The sequence below is a fragment of the Fukomys damarensis genome, unplaced genomic scaffold, assembly GCF_012274545.1.
Source record: "Fukomys damarensis isolate Sample0158 unplaced genomic scaffold, DMR_v1.0_HiC HiC_scaffold_3, whole genome shotgun sequence".
Classification (NCBI taxonomy): domain Eukaryota; kingdom Metazoa; phylum Chordata; class Mammalia; order Rodentia; family Bathyergidae; genus Fukomys; species Fukomys damarensis.
Genome location: NW_022900915.1, coordinates 6,729,757 through 6,749,856, shown reverse-complemented (window position 1 = coordinate 6,749,856; position 20,100 = coordinate 6,729,757). Strand labels below are relative to the sequence as shown.

The 20,100-nt window shown below is 34.7% G+C and overlaps 1 protein-coding gene across 1 annotated transcript in view; it reads right to left on the bottom strand.

Moving 5' to 3' along the window:
• The window catches only part of Adamts19 (ADAM metallopeptidase with thrombospondin type 1 motif 19), a gene marked incomplete at its 5' end in the record, with an annotated part of 210,106 nt that overhangs the window by 37,260 nt on the left and 152,746 nt on the right, over positions 1-20,100 (bottom strand). The window contains 2 exons of the mRNA XM_010627281.2: positions 1,631-1,788; positions 15,718-15,831. Of these exons, the coding sequence (XP_010625583.1) occupies positions 1,631-1,788; positions 15,718-15,831 (272 nt within the window). The remainder of the gene's footprint in view (positions 1-1,630; positions 1,789-15,717; positions 15,832-20,100) is intronic.

Sequence of the window (20,100 nt, the reverse complement as noted above, 5' to 3'; positions counted from 1 at the left end):
AAAAAAATCTGCTTTATACAGGAAGGGTAGGAGCTATGAATAGCTTTTTACTGACCTCTAAATAACTTACAGGGAAACACTACTCTCATTGCTTAACTTTTCTTATGCATGGTTCTTTTTAGTCTGTAAAATTAACTAATAAGAACATATATGGTACTGAGTTCTTGTGAGGATTAAATAAATGTAAAGCACTTTTGGCCAATAATTCTCAATGTTCAGTGAGTGGTGGATATTAAAATTAGGACAGAAAGTGATAATGTGAAATAGGAAGAAAAGGTCAGAAGGGGAAAGGGGAAAGGAGAGAAAGGAATGGAATTAATATGAGAAAATGAAAAAGAAAAATGGAAACAGCCTTTGTAAATAGAGAGGGGTGGAGGGGTTGAAGAGAGGGCAGGGGGACGGGAAAAATAAGAACCACGATAGATCATGCAAAGGTGCAGATTTCCAAGGATGAATGTCATTATATCGTATACCTAAAATGTACCAATAAACTTAATGGAAAAAAAATAGATCAGAAGAGAACCACACCACTCACACAGCTCTGTTTATTCCTGTTGGTGAAATGTATAGACTGCGGTTTCACAGAACCTCATAAAGTCAGATTGGGGTCCGTGGACCAGCAGTAAGTGGCATCAGCAGAAGCTGATTAGAAATTCAAATCTCACATCCTGGCTACAACTAAATGAATCAGAATGTGCACTTTAACAAGAAACCCGGGTAATTTGCAGGTTCATGAAAGCCAAAGAAGCAAATGGACCAATATGTGACTTGAACCTCTGCCTTCTACACTAGCAACAGACATACTTCTAATGGAAGACTAAGTCAACTGAAATTGCATGGACATAATAAATAATACAGATGGTCACGTTCCAAATAAAGACAACTACTAGTGTTTTAAAATTGTGTAATGTTTGGAACTTAGGATGTTTTGAGGTGCCTGAAGTTTCGACTCGCTTTTACCACTAGAATAGAAAGCTCAGGCTGGATGTGTCCGAATGCCATGACTGAAATTCAAAGGGGATCATGGGCTTGCCACCGGCCTAGACAAGCTCCCATTGTTCTAATTCTCTCCAGTCTCTCTTTGACTCACATTTATTCTTTTACGACGGTAAAAATGTTATTGTCCCAAATATTCCCGTTTTCATAATTCTTTATAAAAATCCATTAAGCTAGTGAAAAAATATAGCCATTGGGGAGGCTGTTAGTTATATTTATCAAATTCTTTTCCTTGGGAAAAACAACAATGCATCAAAGGCATTTTATATAGACTCAGACAATGGTCATTTAATGTAGATACAAAATATCATTTTGCCATACTATGGCACTGTTGTTATAGACATCCACTTTGATTCATAAGCGCATGTTTCTATGAAAAATGGATTCCTCGGTAATACATTTCTATTTTAGCTCTATGAATTCCCTATTACATCCTGCTCCACTTTAACAATGATCACTTTTAGACATCATGGGTTAATGCATGTGTTAAATATCTCTAAAAGGTCACCTCTTAAATAATTCGGAATGCCCATCTGATAATTTGAATTTGGAAAAAAGATTAGAGATGGCATAGTTGGAACATCTTTGCCACGAAAAATTGATTAAGCAATGGTAGCAGTTGTTTTCCTCATACCAGGAGGTGTAAAGGTGATGTAGTGGGACCCTTGGCGGAGATCTTCTCCCAGAGGCCTCGTCTGACATAATGGACGGTAGTTCCAGCTAAACTGAATGCACCAGAGTGTTCAATCTTCCAGTCGCTGTTAATAGAGTGTTTGCCAGCGTCTCGGAGAGCTGAAAAGGTTAAAAAATTATGCTATTATCAACTCAGCATTATCAATCACTACCTATTCATTATCACATTAAAAAGCATCCCACTTATTTCTAAACTAATGGTTCAACACATCTGGATATAAACCACAATTGTGGTGTATGCTCCAGGCTTTCCTTTCCTGAAGCTGCTCACACCTACTCAGCTACATTATCTGCCTTCCTGCACTCTATGTGCTTTATTCTGACCCTTATTCAATTATTTTTTTAACATATTATTATGTTAAGCCATCTGCTGAGATCTCCTCTGGCCAATAATCCCATGAGCACTGTAAAGGTTGGCAGTACCTTTCCTACAATTCTGTGTGTCTGTTACTGTCACCTAGAGAAGCAGGTGATTAAGCAAGGGTCACTAAGCAGCCCGGTAACTAACAGAGCAAAAGGCAGAGTGATAAGTATTACAAAGAAAGACACCATGTTGGGTCTAAAAATAGAGCCTTTTATTATCTACAAGATGTAATTTTTTATAAGAAGGATGGAAAATAAGTGCTACTTCCTCCTGACAAACTGCCATTGTTTCTATGAGCATTCACAGAATAGCTTTGTTTACCTAAAATTTTCTGTTTCTTTGCTGATGTGATTTATTTAAATATGATTTATAGCATGAAAGTGTTACCAGTGTTACATGGTTACCAGTTTAAAGGTTCTGTCTAATTTTCTTCCAAAAGATTTTAATTTATTTAACATTTTGGACACTCATATAACTTCATTATCTTTCTACAGGACATACATTTGAACATTTATTGAAGGGTTTTATATCACAATTATATTAAAATAGTCGCTAACTTACACTAATAACATACCACTAATCATTATTTAAACTAATTTCCATTTATTGGGTGTCTGAGTTTTTGATTCAGTAGATATTGCTTACATAAGTATAGTGTATACTAGTTGTATGTATATCTCAATAGTCTTCTTGGATAAATTTCCATATTTGTTATTATAGATGCAAAGAAACTGAACATTTAAAGACTTTGAGAAGTGGCTTAAAATGGCTTTTCATAAACATCGCATCATTTTCTACTCCCACAGCAGTGAATGAGAGTGCCCACTTCTGAACAGATCCTTGGCACTTTCTGTAATGTGACGTTTAATCATGCCTGACTTACTACTTATTAAGTATAAAGTATAACTGAGGCAGGACAATGTTCTAGATTCCTCAAAACATGAACAGCATAGATACATTCTCTGGACTCACAAAACGTATAACCTAATTAAAGAACCAAACATTCAACAAGTTATATAAGTAAGGAACTTTTTTAAATTTCATTTTTATTAGTACATATTTGCAGTGCATAATGTTTACATTTCTTGCGTGGAGCTGTTGTGTGTACATAACACATCTTAATTCCTTTCTTCATCACTTTTCCTTCCCCTCCATCTTTTGATCCCCTTACCATTTGAGAAAGATCTATCTCCCTATCTCCTATTATTATCTTTCATTTTTCTCCTTGTTTATAATTTGGGATCCTCAAATAAGACAGAAAGTATATGATATCTAAGCTTGTGTGTCTACTTTATTTCTCTTAACATGTAGTCTCCAGGTGCACCTGTTTTCCTACTAATGATTCAAGTTCATTCTTCTTTATAGCAGCGTAGTACTCCATTGTGCCTAAATACCACTTTTTCTTTATCCATCATCTGCCAATCAACAGATGAGTGGACATAAGTAATTAACTTGTGACATGCGGACACTGATGTGTGGAAAGTCAAGAAAGGCTTGGCTGGGGATATTATTTACTGAGAGAATCAGTTTGAAGGAATAAGGGAAGCAGAGAAAAACTACTTAAGACTGACTGAGAGAACTAAAAGTAGGAGCGTCTGAAAGATCAATGCAGCTTGATCTGGGCTAGGAAGACAAGTGTGACAGGCACAGGAAAGCGGGTCCCAAAGAGAAGAGGGTGGAGAGTGAAGGATAACCAGACTTTCTAGGCACTTCCTAGCAAAAAATATAAAACTTTAATAAAGGAATTTTTAAATGTTACAAGGAAAATGGACTTGTGCAGGGTTAATTTAGGCAGAGGATGGGTTATAACACAAACTGAGCCTCAAATGAAAGCAGCACATGCAGCAACAGCAAGAGGCATTTAAGGTAAAATTGACAGACTAATTGTCAGCTGTCACATAGGATGCCAGGGGCCAGGGTGAGAAAAGAGGGGTTGTGCAATGACCAATAATGAGGTAATGGCAAATAAAAGCTATCAAGAGAATATGATTATGGAGAAACACGAGGAGCTCAAGTTTGAAAAATCTAGCTGTTCCTTTTCTAAGGATTTCTTGCTTTGTTACTATTGAAGCTAAAGATCTCTTCATTTGTTAATTAGTTACTTGTATTTCTTTTAAACTACCTGTTATTTCTAGTCCACCAAGATATTTCCTGGTGCCCATTAATCAAAGAGTATGTTAATGAAATTATCAAAACTTACCTGTCAATCTCAGCTTCTAGCAAATAATTTGTAAAATCTAAAATTATGCATTAAATGTTAAACAAGTGTACATGTTATGACTAGTGAATAGACATTTAGAAATATTTCAAAATTTTAACTTGAAGAGCAAATAGATTGTTAGAAAACTCCCAATATTTTCCAAATAACTATTACCACGTACAAATGGATAAACTTTAAACTATGTTAACAATGTTTTTGATAACAAATTAATAATTTTTGCCTAAAATATGAAGAATTTCTTTACATTTTCCTAGATCTTATTAAATATTTTGAGAAATCTTTTTGGCCTAGATTGATATAATGATGAATATAAACTGCCCATTCCAGTATTTCAACACATTTTCAGGGCAAAATTATAAAGTAATATTTCATGAAGATCTCTAGAAAAAGTGCCTTAAAACCCCTCTTGGGATTGTTAAAATATGATATTTCTACTCAATTCATGTTTTTGGCACATCTTTCTGAAAATAACAAGCACAAATACATGCAAATCCACACACATTGATTTAATAGGAAATTAACATTAAGATTCACCAGTTCAGGTATATGATGTTTCTTTTTTGTTTGTTTTTATTTGGGTTTTTTTTTTTTTTTTTTTTTTTTTTTTTTGAAGATAAAAATATATGGCGATTAAATTTAAAAATTTATCACAGTAAAAGACACATTGTCAGGAATCCCCCTTAGAATCCTCCCTCTTGCTTAGAACACACACTCATCCCATTGTTCATATCACTTTCTGCAGCAGCCCCGGAGTGCTCTTTCCTGAGAGTCTTTTTGTTTGTTTTCGTTCTTTGAGACAGGGCCTCACTATGTACTTGAGTCTGACCTGAAACTCACTGTGTAGCCCAGGCTGGTCTCGAACTCACAGTGATCCTCCTGCCTCAGCCTGCCCAGTGCTGGGATTACAGGTGTGCACCACCACGCCCGGCTTTATTTGTTTTTAAAAGATGATATTTAAGCATGTGTCTTCAGGGATCTTGCTTCTCTTCATAAATGAACAAACTGCAAACATCCTAGCTCTCTCACCCTATACAAATGAACTATATGTGAAACAACTGTTCTCAACATTACATAATTGTCAACTAATGGACGGAGAAAAAATGCTATGAACTCTAAAACTGCATGCTTTCCAGCTTGAAAAATTTGCCAGACCCGTCACTGCGAGGGTGACCCTAAGTGGAGTGCAGGTGGTGAGGGCTTCAGCGAGATGAGAACACAGAGGAGTGGATTCAAACTGGCTAAGGCAGCTGGCATGTGTTTTATGCAGAACCGAGGAAGAGTGAACTACACAAAAAAAGATCCAAAATCATTCAAAGGTGTTCTTTGAAACTGTGGGGTAAAATTCAGCTCCCACAAGCAGGATATGCCTACTATAAGCAGCGGGAAAACCAGCCACCTGTGCTCTAAACTTTACAACACCTAGAGCTCAAGTAGGGATGGAAGACATATGAGTTCTATGTAACCAGAGTGATGAGATATTTTGAGTACACAGGAAAGAACCTAGAAAGGTCATAGACAAGAAATAAGGCTTAACTAATCTTAAAAGTTATTTTAGGCCCACCCTAATGAAGTTTTTAAAAGGATATGCTAATTCTAGGTTATTTAAAAATAAATGCTCAGCAAAATGAAATGCTATACTCAATAATAAAGAAAAAGCAATACAGCCATGCAGCCACGTTACATTAACCACGTCTGGAATCCATTCAAAAATAACTAGAGAGGTGGAGGTGGATTTATAGGGTTATATAATCCCAGTACTTGGGAAACCAGCAGAGGAGACTCACAAGTTTGAGGCCATCCCGGGGCTACGTAGCAAGGTCAAAGCCAGCTTTGATAACATAGCAAGACATTGTTTCAAAAAATAAAAACAAAAAACCCAAAAACTAAAAATCACCAGACATGCAAAAATTGTTAGAAAATGTGACCTATCATAATCAAGAGAGATCACTCAATAAAATGAAATTCAGGAATAACAGAAATGATGAAACTAGCCTTAGAACACCTATTGTAAATACGATTAGTATGCACAAAATTAAAAAAATAATTCTGAAGAGTAACGGAAACTATGAAAAATAACCAAATTAAATTCTTCAGAATAGAAAAATAAAATATCTATAACAATAAGCTCACTGGTGAGTTTAAGAGCATATTGGATATTGTAAAAGGAGCCAGTCAACTTGAAGATAATCTATTTGAACTGCACAGGAGAAAAAGGCTAAAAGAAAGAAAACAGAGCATCAGTGACACAAGAAATACATGCTGGACTCACATACGTGTCACTGGAATGTCAGAAAAGGGAGTGAGGTCATACTAATTATTTGAAGACATGGTGCTCCAAAATATTCTAAATCTGATAAAAAGCATATACACAGAATTTAAAAATATGAAGGAACTATGTAGAAAAAGTATAAAGGCAGCCACACAAAGCTCATGATGATGAGAAAACATTGTTTAAAATTCCCAGAGAGAAAAAGAAAAATTATAAGCAAAGATAAAAAGAATTAGGAATTCACTGGACATATCAAAAATAGTGCAGGCCAGAGAACGATGAAATACCACATTTATAATGAAAAAAAAAACATAAAAAATAAGACAAAGAAAATCTAGAATTCTACCTCCAGTGAAAAAATTCTTTGGACCCAAAGACAAAATAAACATATTTCAGAAAAACAAAACCTGAGCAAGTTGTTGTTATCAGGCTTACTCTTACAAAACTGTTAAGTATATTCTTTGTGCTAGAAGCAAATGGTTTCTTTGTGCTAGTCCCTGTGCAACTGAGGTTTTGTTGATGGAATATTTTCCTATGTCAGTATCTTCTGTCCATCAGTAGGTAACTGGGACTAGATGAGGTCATGAGGTGAGTCCTCATAAAAAAGATCAAGGTTCTCATAAGTGTCAGAGGAGAGCTTTCTTCCTCTCTTTCTACCACAGAAGGTCACAGGTAGAAGTTGGTAGTCTCAACCCAGAAAAAGGCTCTCACCAGAACCTAACAGACCTGCACCCTGATCTCAGCCTTCCACTTTCCAAAACCATGAGAAATAAACTTTGGTTGTTAATAAGTCAGTCAGTTTATGTCACTCAGGAACTTTATTACAGCATCTCAAAGTAATTAAAATAAGAGATAAAATATTAAGGCGTTTCTTTATATTTCACTTATTTTAATTGCTTTTAACAGTTTTCTATACAGTGCCTTCCACGCAAAATTGTAGGCAAGTTTGTCCACATGTCTTTTTACGATTGTAAAATAATCATTACCTATAATTATTTTGTAAATATATAACATATGTTGTCTTCATTTTAGGCTTTTTGACAGATTATCAACAAAATAATAATGCCACAATCTTCAGAAAAGCAGATAATAATTGTATACAAAAAACATAATCCAACGACAAATAGTATTGGGAGGAAATTTAGTGTCTCCTATGAAATCATATATAGCTTGATGTAGACAAGGTCTATTTTCATTCCTTTTGGCTAAAGCAATTTCAGAAGATTTCCAGCAACTTCCTTCCAATACCCAAGGCTTAGGAAGTATGATTTATATGTGTCCTTTTGATCAGAATTTCGACTTCAAATTTGGGGTTTTAACACAATGGCATTCCTCTTTCATCTAAACCTGCCACTTGTTCTTTTGTCCTTTCTCCGGTAACGGACCTAGTACTTGCCAGAACCTAGAAGTCACCTCTGAATCTCTACTCTCTATCAACACTCATGTCCAGTTTTCAACAAGTTCTATCAGTTCAATTATTTCAAGGTATCTGGAAGCCACTGGGTTTTACCCATTCCCATACTCTTGAGTGGTGTAAGCAACTTTTTCTCTTTGCTTTCATTCTTGTACCTTTTTGCTAATTCATGAGGATAATGATTTTTCAGTAGTTCAGTGAATATCCAGGAAACTTTGTGGTCTCTTGAATAAATACAGTAACATATTAGTATTTTCAACATTGGTGTAATGTCTATAGAAGCATTTATATTGATATTTTTAATTAATTAATTAATGTATTTATTTATTTTGCTACTTGCAAGGCAGGCGGTGGCACCACTGAGCTAAATCCCCAGCCCAATGTGGCTATTTATGATGCTATTTCTTCATATAAATTACAGACCTTGCTAACTTAGGCTTGTAGCTAAGCACAAAGAGAACTGCCTATAATTTAAAACAGACACTTAAAAACAAAAATTCAGATTGTTAGAAATAGGAAAGGGGTTCACATGGGAGGGGGAGTCTGCAAGAGAGGTGCATTAAGGGATTTGAAATGCCCAAGATATGTTATATGCCTGTACCAATTTCTCAAAATGAACATATCTATCCTGTTTTCCAAGCATACACTAACAAAAAGAAAGAAATGGGATTTAAACTTTAAATTGAAAGGTCTTTTAAACACAAAAAGTAGATCTATAACAAGGAAAGAAGACAGGGTTGGCAGAATTGGAGGTTGTAACCAGAGAACAAAGCACTCATTTAGTGACTTATACCCTAAATTAATTCTATAAATAAATTGATCACATTAATTCAAAATGGGAAACAAATGTAATGTGGGGGATGTTTAAGGAAAATGTATCAACATGGACAAGAATTTTAAAAACCATGTATTGCATTTAAGTCAATGGTTTAAAATAAAATGGCTCAGAAAATATAGTGTCCAGAGTTATGGCTCAAGACATAAGAACATAGATGCTACTGCAAACACCTTGGGTTCAAATCCAGGATCACAGCTTTTTGGATGTGTGACCTCGGGTAAGAAACATAAAGTTTCTGTTCCTTCATTCTCTGATTTAAAAATTGGGAACTTAGTAGTAGTATTTCCTTCACAGAAGTGCTGTGAGAACTTATTTAATGGTATGTGTAATAAATATATTGTCCTATGCTGATCATACAAGTGTGATAGCAAGCCGTAAAAAAAATACAAATAATGAAATGCAGTGAGTAACGAGGAATGAAATAACACAGGACCGTATAATAATGGGTGGTTCAGTTGGAAGTTACAGAAGCATAGGAAAGTGACTGCTTTAATTACCTGCCATTGATTTGCTGATACATCTTATTGGGGTGCTAAAGAAGGTGAGGGATCAAGGAGGGCTCTCACTTTCAGCCTAACTGGATGGAAATGAGGGGCCATGCTAGGCTGAATAATGGCTCTGAGAAAGATGTTGGTGTTCCATAGGTACAAATAATACAAAAATGTATTCTTTTTTTTTTACAATCAGTATCTGATTTATTTCATTTTCACTTGATTTATGTCCATTTTAATTTTTAAAAATCATATAATATATAATATATAAAATACATTTAATGCATATATATATATATATATATATAAAACAAATTCTATTCATCTGTTAATGGGCACATAGGTCACATCCATGATTTAGCTATTGTAAGTTGTGCTGGTATAAACAAGGATATCATGTGTCACTGTAGTATGATAACTTTAACTCTTTTGGGAAGATATCCAGGAAAGGTATAGCTTGGTCAAATGAAGTTTTTAATTTAATTTTTTTTTGATGAATCAGTGATTTCCATAGTGCTTGTATTAGTTTACATTCTAACCAACAATACAGAAGGGTTCTTTTTTCCCACCCAACTTCACTAGCATTTTTTTCGAGTCCTTAATAATAACCATTCTTATTGCAGTGACGTGAAATTTCAGTGTTATTTTGATTTTTATTTCTTTAATGGTCAAATATACTGAACATTTTTTTCATGGATTTATTGGCCTTTGACCATCTGAGGAGTCTCCATTTATATATTCCATTTTTTTTTATTGGCACTTTTCATTTTAAATGAGAAAAAACTTAAGCAAGACACAGACAGACTTCCAGTTCACCAATGGCAAACAGTATGGCAAATGAGGATGAAAAGGCTGATAGTGAACCACCAGGACACCCTGAACTCAAAGCACAAAGCAAGAAGTAACAAAAGAGATCGATCAGGCTCTAGAAAAATTCAAAACAGAAATAATTTCCCAGATAACCATAGAGATGGTGAGCAAAATGAAAGTTGTGATTCTAGACTCTAGAGCAGAAACTGACAAAAAAATAGATGAGCTCAGGACCACGATACAAGCCATGAAGGCCCAGCATAAGAAAGAAATGGAAACAATAAACACCCAACATAGGAGAGAAACGGAATCCATAAAACAGATTCAAACAGATATCCAGGAGATTAAAAACTCCATTGAAAGTGTACGCAACAGAATAAAAGAATGCAAAGATAGACTCTCAGATATAGAAGATAAGATTGCAGTCAGTGACTGTGAAAAGAGAGGTCTCTTAAAAACAGTAGGGGATCATGAGAAATCAATCCAACAACTCCTAGATGATGAAAAGAAGAATAACATAAGACTGATAGGAATACATGAAGTAGCAGGAGAAAATACAAATGACTTTAAAAAGCTCTCCACAGAATTAATAACAGAAAACTTCCCAAACAGAGGGGAAGAATTTGACATTCAGATAAATGAGGCATATAGGACCCCAACTAGCCAGAATAAAAAAAAAATCTACACCTAGACATATAATAATCAAGATCCCAGAAACCCAACAGAAGAACAAAATACTACAAGCAGTAAGAGAAAAGAAACAAATCACATGCAAAGGAAAGCCCATTAGAATCACAGCAGACTTTTCAACACAAACCCTTAGGGCAAGGAGACTCTGGAGTGAGATATTTCAAGTACTAAAAGAGAGCAACCTCCAACCTAGACTGATGTATCCTGCAAAACTGTCTTTCAAAATGGATGGGGAAATAAGATACTTCCAAGACCAAGAACACCTGAGAAACTACATGAATACCAAACCAGCACTACAAGCAATTCTAAACAAGATCCTAGAAAAAGACAATGAAGGCAACAACACCATGAGGCCCAACAAAGCAAATCAAATAGGCAAGGCAAGAAACTAAGAGAAGGTGAAAAAGTAAAAAGAGTCAAGAAAAGGCCAATAACATGGAGATCTGATTTTTTTGAATTCGTATATTCTAGATATTAGTCCTCTGTCTGAGGGATAGCTGGCAATTTTTTCCCATTCTATAGGTTATCTTTTTACTATGTTGGTTATATCTTTTGCTATGCAGAGCTTTTTAATTTGATATAATGCCATTTGTTGATTCTTAATAGTATATCATGTGCAGCTGAGATTCTTTTAAGGAAATCTGTACTTCCTTTCAGTAGATTCAGTGTTTTTATTTTTATATCTAGGTTTTTGATCATTGTTATTTTATTTTAGTATAGGGAGAGTGATATGGGTCTAGATTCATTCTTTTGGATATGGATAACCAATTTTTCCAGAACCATTTGATAAACAGGCTCTTTTCTCCAGCATAGTTAGTGCCCCACTTTTAGATATCAGATGGCTTAAGGTGCCTTGGGTTGTTTCTGCATTCTGTATTCTGTTTCATTGCTCAACATGTCTGCTTTTGTGCCAATAGCATGTTATTTTTACTACTGTAGCTTTGTGGTATAACCTGAAGCTTGGGATTGCAATGCCTCCTACTTTGTTTTTGTGCCTCAGGGTTGTTTTGTCTACACCAAGGCCTTCTTCACAGGAAGCAGCTTTATTCACACTGGTAATAACTGAGCAGATCCACATCCAAAGGCTGAGTGCCAAATATGGCGTGACTGCACCCTTTTATGCAAGTTTTGTGTCTTTGTTTCTCTTATGTGGGCATACACTAACATTTTACAATATGTTTCTAACAATGGAATCAAATCAGAAAACAGAAATAGAAGGAAAATTGGAAAATTCATAAATTTGCAGATATTAAACACCATATTCTCAAACAACAAATATATTGAGAAAAAAAGAGAGAATTTAGAAAATATCTCAAAACAAATGAAATAGAAAACTCAATATGTTGAAATTTATGGGACACATAAAAGGAGTATTAAGAGGGAAACATACACCTACAAACACACTAAAACTCAATTAAATTAACAATTAAACTTTAAAACCTAGAGATTAATAAAAAATAAACTGAACCCCAAACTATGAGATGGAAGGAAATAATCAAGATAGGGCAACATCTTCCATAGAGATGCCAATGAATATAATACTATGCCCATGAATATTTTAAATGTTGAAATAAAAATAAGAAATGTGCCCTTTGTGTTAAAAAAAAAAAAGACAGAGCAGAGATCAACAAATATCAATAAAATTGACAAACTTTTAGCTGCATTGAAAGAGAGTGGAGAGACTATCGAATATACTAAAATCAGAAATGAAAGTGGGGATATTACAAAGAATGCTAGAGAAGCAGAAGAAGATTACAAGTGCGTACCAAGAACAAGCAAATGACAACAAATTGGGTAACCTGAATAAAAGAGACCAGTCCCAGAAAAGCATATGTTTTTTCAAGACTGAATCACAAAATTAGAAATCCTGCATAAACCTGTAACTAGTCAGAGAATTTAATAAGCAATTAAAAATCAAAGAAAAGTCCGCACCTGATGGTATTTTTGTGTATGTGTTAGGTAAGGGCCCAACTTTATTGCGGAGTGTATGGATGTTCAATTTTCCTAACGACATTCCATGAAAAAAACTGTCCTTTCACTGCCAAGTCTTTATACCCTAGTTAAAATAATTATATATGCAAGGGCCTATTTCTGGGCTTTCTATTCTATTTCATTGGTCTGTATGTGCGTTTGTATGCCATGGTGTTATGATTACTTTAGCTTGATAGTAAGTTCTGAAATCAGAAATGTGAATCTTACAAGATTCTTCTTTTTCAAGGTTGGTTTAACTATCATGGTCTTATAAGGATGGGCTTTTATATTTTTTAAGAAATAAGTTGAGATGTTAATACATTTAATGCCACCAAACACACTGAATTTTACACTTTAAAACGTTAAGATGTTAAATATTATATTATATATATTTTGCCAGAAAACTTTATTGAAGGGAAAACATCCATGTCATAATCCCTGGCACGTATTAATGTAAAAGATAGCCCCTTCCCCCTTGTGTGGACACAGTAAAAGGTACAAACTATGAATCTAGAAATGTGCCCTCATTACTCTCCATGTCAGTACTTTTATCTTGGCCACTCCTGCTATTAAAATTATAAGTACTAAATTTCTGTTAATTAAAAACTATCTAGTCCATGATACTTTACTATAGCAGCCTGAAAATACAGTTAGCGTCTACAGTAAATTTCAAGAAACTTTGCAGATTGTAAAGCTCTTGACGTAAAAGATATTCCTAGATTATCCAGGACAGCCCTAATACAATCATAAATGTCTTTATAAGAGGAAGAATGAGGCTGATCTGAACACAGACGAAAAGGCAATGACTCCACGGAGGCAGACATTGAGATGATGTAAGCATGAAGAAAGAAACTCTGGTAGCCACCAGAAATTTTAGGAAACAAGGAATGAAAGTTCCCCAGAGTCTTCAAGGATAGTGCAGCTCTGAAAAGAACTTTTATTTGGGGATCTAGTCAAACAGACTGTGGAGCTCTGGCCTCCAGAGCTTGAGGAACACATTTCTCTCAATCGCTTTAAGTAGCCAAGCTTATGACAACTGTTACAGAAACCGCAGGACACGGATCCAGTGACATTTGCCATGACAGCGAGACTTCAAGGAAAAACAAGTTCAGCAAGGCATGTGAACCACGTTGTTTTATTTGGACGTTTTACTTTTGGCTCATTATTTCTGAAATGCCTATGAGATAATTTACATCAAATGAACGTATAAGAGAGTAGAGTTACATGGGTTTCCCCAGGGACAGAGTACAGCAGAGAAAAGAGGAGGCTTCAGGTCTGTACCGTACCAAATGGGAACAGCTATGGACCTTGGAGAGGTTGAGGATCCAAGAAAGAACAGCAGAGGACATTCACTGTGGGAAGGATGTCACATACAGTCACAGCAGCAAAAAGCACTACTAAAGGAAATGAGGGGAAGTCAACAGATTTAAGTGCTCTTACAGGTCAGGCTTGTGGTATGTCAACAGGGAAGGCGTTTTGACATTGAAGAGGGCAGTGACTATACAATGAGATGGAAAACAAGACTTTACTGACTGAGGAGAATGGGAAATAAGGAACTGGACAGATAATGTGTACAACTTGCTGATTTATTCAGCCATATTGGTCAGGTTACTAAAACTCTTAAAACAATCTAAAAAATTATAGAATTGGGAAAATGTCACTTGAAAAACTTAGATTCCTTTCCAGCTTGGAAAAATAGAAAACATACCAAATATACCAAATATAGTAGTCCATTATCGCCTATACAGAGTGCCTTAAAAACTATTATTTAATTATTAAATTATTTAACTTGAATCTGGATATCTGAGATCTAATCATACTTAAAAAGCATTTAAAAAACCATTACAGATAAATTTTGTCAAATTTATACATTGGTAATAGAAAATTAATGAGTATATCATAGATGAAATAATTTATTTTGCTATCTCTTTTCCACTACTAAAAGCAAAGGCTCATAAAAATATTTTAGTTGATTTTGGATTTTTTTTTTTTTTTTTTTTGTACCGGGGATCGAACTTAGGTCCTTGGGCTTGTGAGGCAGGCAGCAGAACCACTGAGCTAAATCCTCAGCCCAATTTTGGATTATTTTTCATGTTATAGAGTAGAAGCAATCATGTAAGACAGATTGTTTTCCATACATAAGGAGTTTCTCTATTGGGCCTTTATTGTTAATTCAAGGAAGAGTAAGGAGGGCATGATTTTTCTAAAGAAACAATAGACTGAGGGCTTTCAAGAAAAGAGGACATGAACAAAATACTTAAATTCTTAGAGAATATCCATCCCTTGGCTTAACATGATAATATTTTGTCTCTGTATGCATGGCTGTCATGACTACAAAAGTCATGAGTTAGGTTGAAATAATACATATGAAAGTATACTTTTAATATTTAGTATTTTTGCAATACAGTTTAAAATTAATTGACTTAAAGTATTAAAAAGCCAACACATCAGTAATTCTTTTCCATGAGTAATATTCAAAATTTTAAAAGTACTTGCTTCACAGGTGAGTTTTCTTGAAGGCAGAATCCTTTTACACTGCAAAATTAGGTTCCTTGACTGCAGAATTTTTTTCAAAGCACAGAATTTCTTAATTTTAAAATAACAATTATAAAACTAAACATATATGTGCATTCGTACATGCAATAAATATGTACACATATTTGTGAACATATGTGGATAGATACGAAATAAACATATATATTTAGAATAAACTATACCAAAATTATTCAGTGAGGTTCTTTTCATTTATCATAGGCTAACATGTGGAAGCAATTTATATTCCCACAAAACATACAGGCAACTAGATTGCTTTTGCTCCTGGGAAGTTCCTGGGAGAGAAGGAAAGAAATTCTTGTTCATTACGACAAGAAGTGCTTCCTGGGAAGTTCAAACATAAAATTAGAAACAGATTGACTTCCTTGTCATCACAGAACTCTCAGAGCAAGAAGATGGGCTCGTACTTGGATTGCCTCTGTGTCTGTAACGCGGGTTACCTAAATAGCTATGTGCAGGTTTTTCCTCCACAACTTTGATTCTCCTTGCTCCAGCGGGTATGACCAGCACTTCAACATAACCTGGAAAAGTTAATAAAATATGAAATAAATCTGTAGTTCTTGCACAATCTCTTTTTTTAATTGAGTTGCCTTTTTTTTCTCTTTTGGATTTAGTTACCACCATCTATCTATGCCCATGGAAAGAAAAATTCTTATGTATAAATAAAAGCTGTCATTGCTTTCAAGCAAATAAGATTCTTAGAAACATGCTAAGTTCTATTGGAGACAGGCAGGAAATTGTATTTTACACAGAAAAGCTTTATTCACCTTAAAATTGTGAGGAGAGAAAAAGTGTCATGGACTGGCCTAGCTAGAAAAATGGCGGATTGTGGGTTCCAGACAATGACCTCATGAAGTGCAGAGAGAATAAAGCAGTGGGGGAGAATACAGCTCGCCTTGTCCAGTGTCTGGAGAAGGTTAGTGTATTCTCTACTGAACACTCCCAAAAGGAAATTAGGAAGCGGTTTTGAAACTGGAGTTGGAGACAGATAAGTGTAAGGTTGCACCTAGTAGTCTGGTGTCTCCTTTGTAAGCATTAGGCAACTAAGTGCAAGAAAAGGCCAGGTGTTTCTCAGGAAAGACATTCCAGTACAGGTCAGAGACAAAAAGCTTAAAGTAAAGTAGGAGAATAAGATAAAGTGGAACAAGAGGAGAGGGCGTGCAGAAGAAGAAAGAATCAAGATTTCATTTAGTACAGGAGAGAGACAGAGAGAGCATGTTTGCACTTGTAGCTGAGATTTTGGATGATACAATGATATTAAATAACGATACACATCTTAGTGTTTCTCTGTATATGCGTCTGATAAAAGTCTGACTTGAAGTTTTAAAAAGGCACAAGAGCTAATTCCAGAGTTGGTTCTCATTTATTAATTACTCAAATTCCTGAAAATGTTTAACTATGTATTATACACTGAAAGACTGCATATACCCCACCTGGTGGCACTGGCTAGAAACAGAGGCATGGGACTTTAGAGTCATAATTTCCATTCAAGAATCAACAATGTTGCTTAATTAATCACCTAGTTACACATTTAAATAACCAGCAAGTGTTTAATCATTGCACACTACATGAACTATATGAACAACACAGGCAGCAATGAAAACAGAAACACATTATCGATGGGTATTCGTATTGGAAGTAAGGTAAGACGGTCTCTGCCTCAATAAGCTTATAATTAATTTGGGAAGACAAGACATACATATCTAATGTAAATATAAGTTAAATAAAACTGCAAAAATTAAGTTAAAAGATAGCATAAAATATAGCTAATTTCCTGCTTAAAATTAAGATTTTTACAGCTGTCTCCCCATCTTCTCTGAGTGGTCACTAACCACTCAAAGATTCTGTATTTTCTTAACTACTAAAACAGATTTTATGATTCAGAGCAGAGAACAATCTATATATATTGAGAAGAGTTTCACAAAGAAGTAAATAGAGAATGGTCTTTCTAGAATGTCTAAAGTAAGAAAGTACAGAGCTATTGAAAAAAGAGTGAAATCATTGTGAGCAAAAGAGAATATGGGATAAATGGTGCATTTGGTAGCTTTTGAATAATTCTGATGGAGGCCAGGAATTTAGCTCAATGTCGCCACTCTCTGCCTCGCAAGCACAAGGTCCTGAGTTTGATCACCAGTGCCAAAATAATAATAATAATAATAATAATAATAATAATAATAATAATAATAATAATTCTGATGGAATGAGAACATGTCAGAGGGTAGTTCCACCAGAGTTTAAATAAATTGATCAATTTAGAGCTACTGAACATATTGAGGACCTTGGTAATTAGATTCTCCTTTTGAGGCCTGATAAAAGCAATTTGCAGGATTTGCAGGGTATAGCTCTGGAAGTCAATGTCAGGAGGCTAATACTGAAAGCCAGGGTGGGAGGCTATGACTAAAAATCCAGAAGATATTATGAAGAAACAAAAATTCTTAACTCTGTAACTGAAAGGAAGTAGGGAAATAAACACCGAACACGATAATTCAGTATTACTCATGTGAGAATGGAGCCATCACTTACAGAAACATGGAATTAAATTATCTTGGCTTTACTCTTTGTATTTAACAAAATGATACAACATGCTACTAAAACACTTGCAAACCCCTCCAGAACATCTAGAACTCTGGAGATAGGTCAGGCTATCCGTATACCTTTGTAGACGTCACTGCCGAATCAGGATGTAAGCCATAGATTTGCCAGGGAGAAAATTGAGCAAAAAGAGAAGTCAAGGTCTTGACCTTAGTGACTGTCACATTGTTTAACAAAGGAAACTGAAATAAATAAGAATACAAGACTGAAAAGGAATAATTATGAGGAGGAAAGTGGGCCTTTTTGGGGTATGGAAATCACACGGATGAGCTATTTTAAAAACAGCTGCTGCTAAACTGTGTCAAAAGCTGTACAGACATCAAGGAGAAAAGTGGCGGATGCTCTGTCCACAGGATGTCACAATCAGGAGTCACTGTTAATCTGTGAGCAAGTACATTCAGTAATGTGTTTGGAGAAGACATTAAATTTTAAGATGTTAAGAAAAGAAGCCTAGGCAGAACAGAAGTGGTATGTGTGAACTGCTGCTTGAATTTAGTAGTAAGCTCAGAACTACACTCTAGCTTAGGGAAAGAGTTATAATTCAATGTAAAGTTATATGTAGAGCGATTCTCTATTATCCAATTGGAATGGGTTATTGGGGTGGTGAGATCAACTAATTTTAAAGAAGAAAGAGGGAGAAAAATATTAAACAAAGCAATATGAAGACAGCCAGTTAATGAATGTCTAAATATTTTTCAGTAAATCACTTGGCACAATTGTGAAAGTATGTTTTTTGAAGAGGTTCCAAAATTGGTAGTGCATAATTTAGAATTTGGAACATCTGTAATCTCAGGACACTGAAACTTGAGTCCATTCTGGGCAACTTAAAGACTCATTGCTACCCTGTCCCCAAATAAAAGTTGAAAAAGATAAATCTCAGTGCAAAGGACCTGGGTTCAATCCCCCGTACTAAAAAAAAAAAATCAATGTAAAGCCAATAATGTTGCTGACATAAATTTGTTCCTTGTGTCACAGCATTTGTTTTGTATAGAGAAATCTCCTACACTTTAGTCAGAGATTTCAGTCTTTATCAGTTATCTTATAGTCCAAATAGTAATTATCATCTTCATCTACTAATTATGAAGCAATAACATATAACATATATATTTTACCAACTTCTATATCCTGGTCACTATTATAATTACTTTACATATATTGTTACATCTAACCGTAATGATATGATTCAAATAGATAAAGATGAATAACCCTAATTAGAAATGCTCAAAAAAAAAACCCTTTTGAGTATTGTCCTCATAAAATTTCAGATTTGGGGATATTTTAGATTTTTGAATTAAGAACACTCAACTGGTAAACTCTATGCAAATAATCCAAAACTCAAAAACTTAAGAATCTGAATTGCTTTTGGTATCAAGCAATGCAATAAGGGCTACTCAACCTATACTATATTTCTAATTTAAAGGTTAAAAAAAAAAACAACAAAAAACAAGCTTTCCAACACTGTACCCAAGCTTTGAAGTAAGATCTATTCAATCCTATTACCTTCCTACTACAACAGTTACCATCTCATAAAATAGAATAGATAAGACTGTGGCAACCAACAGAGCAAATAAAATCTCTATGACCACATTCTTTTAATAGAGGAGCATATCTTTCTTTGTTATACTAAGAATACACATCGTATGGACAGTTTCTTCTCAGTGTATACTGATAACTATGTGGCCAAATACAAGGTTTATCTTTATTTCCTTAAGAAATCATTGTTCAGTTAGGAAAGTTACGATGAAAGACATAACAAATATACTAAGGAAAAAGAAACAGCTCTTAAGTTTATTTTCTAGCTCCAATGGAAACAATTTAGCAATCTTTAAATACAGTGCAGGACTGAAAACACCACACTTGTCTTCATGTGTGTTACTCATACAATACATATAGTGGGCACGGCCAACTGAATCATAAAAGCCTGCGCATCCTTCAAAAAAAAAATTCTAGGAAGTCCATAAACTATAGGGATAAAATAGTCTCAAAATAAATGAATACAACATTCCTAAAGTTACCAATAGATGAAACCCACGTTAGAATTAAGAAGTTTTTTTAAATTTAAAATTCTGAATAACGTTTTGTTATTAATTAAACGATTTTAATGGATTACATGATGCCGGAATGGCATTGAACAGAATAGCCATATTTTTTCTCATTGTGTTAAAATTCAGCAAAAAAAAAAAAAAAAAAAAAAAAAA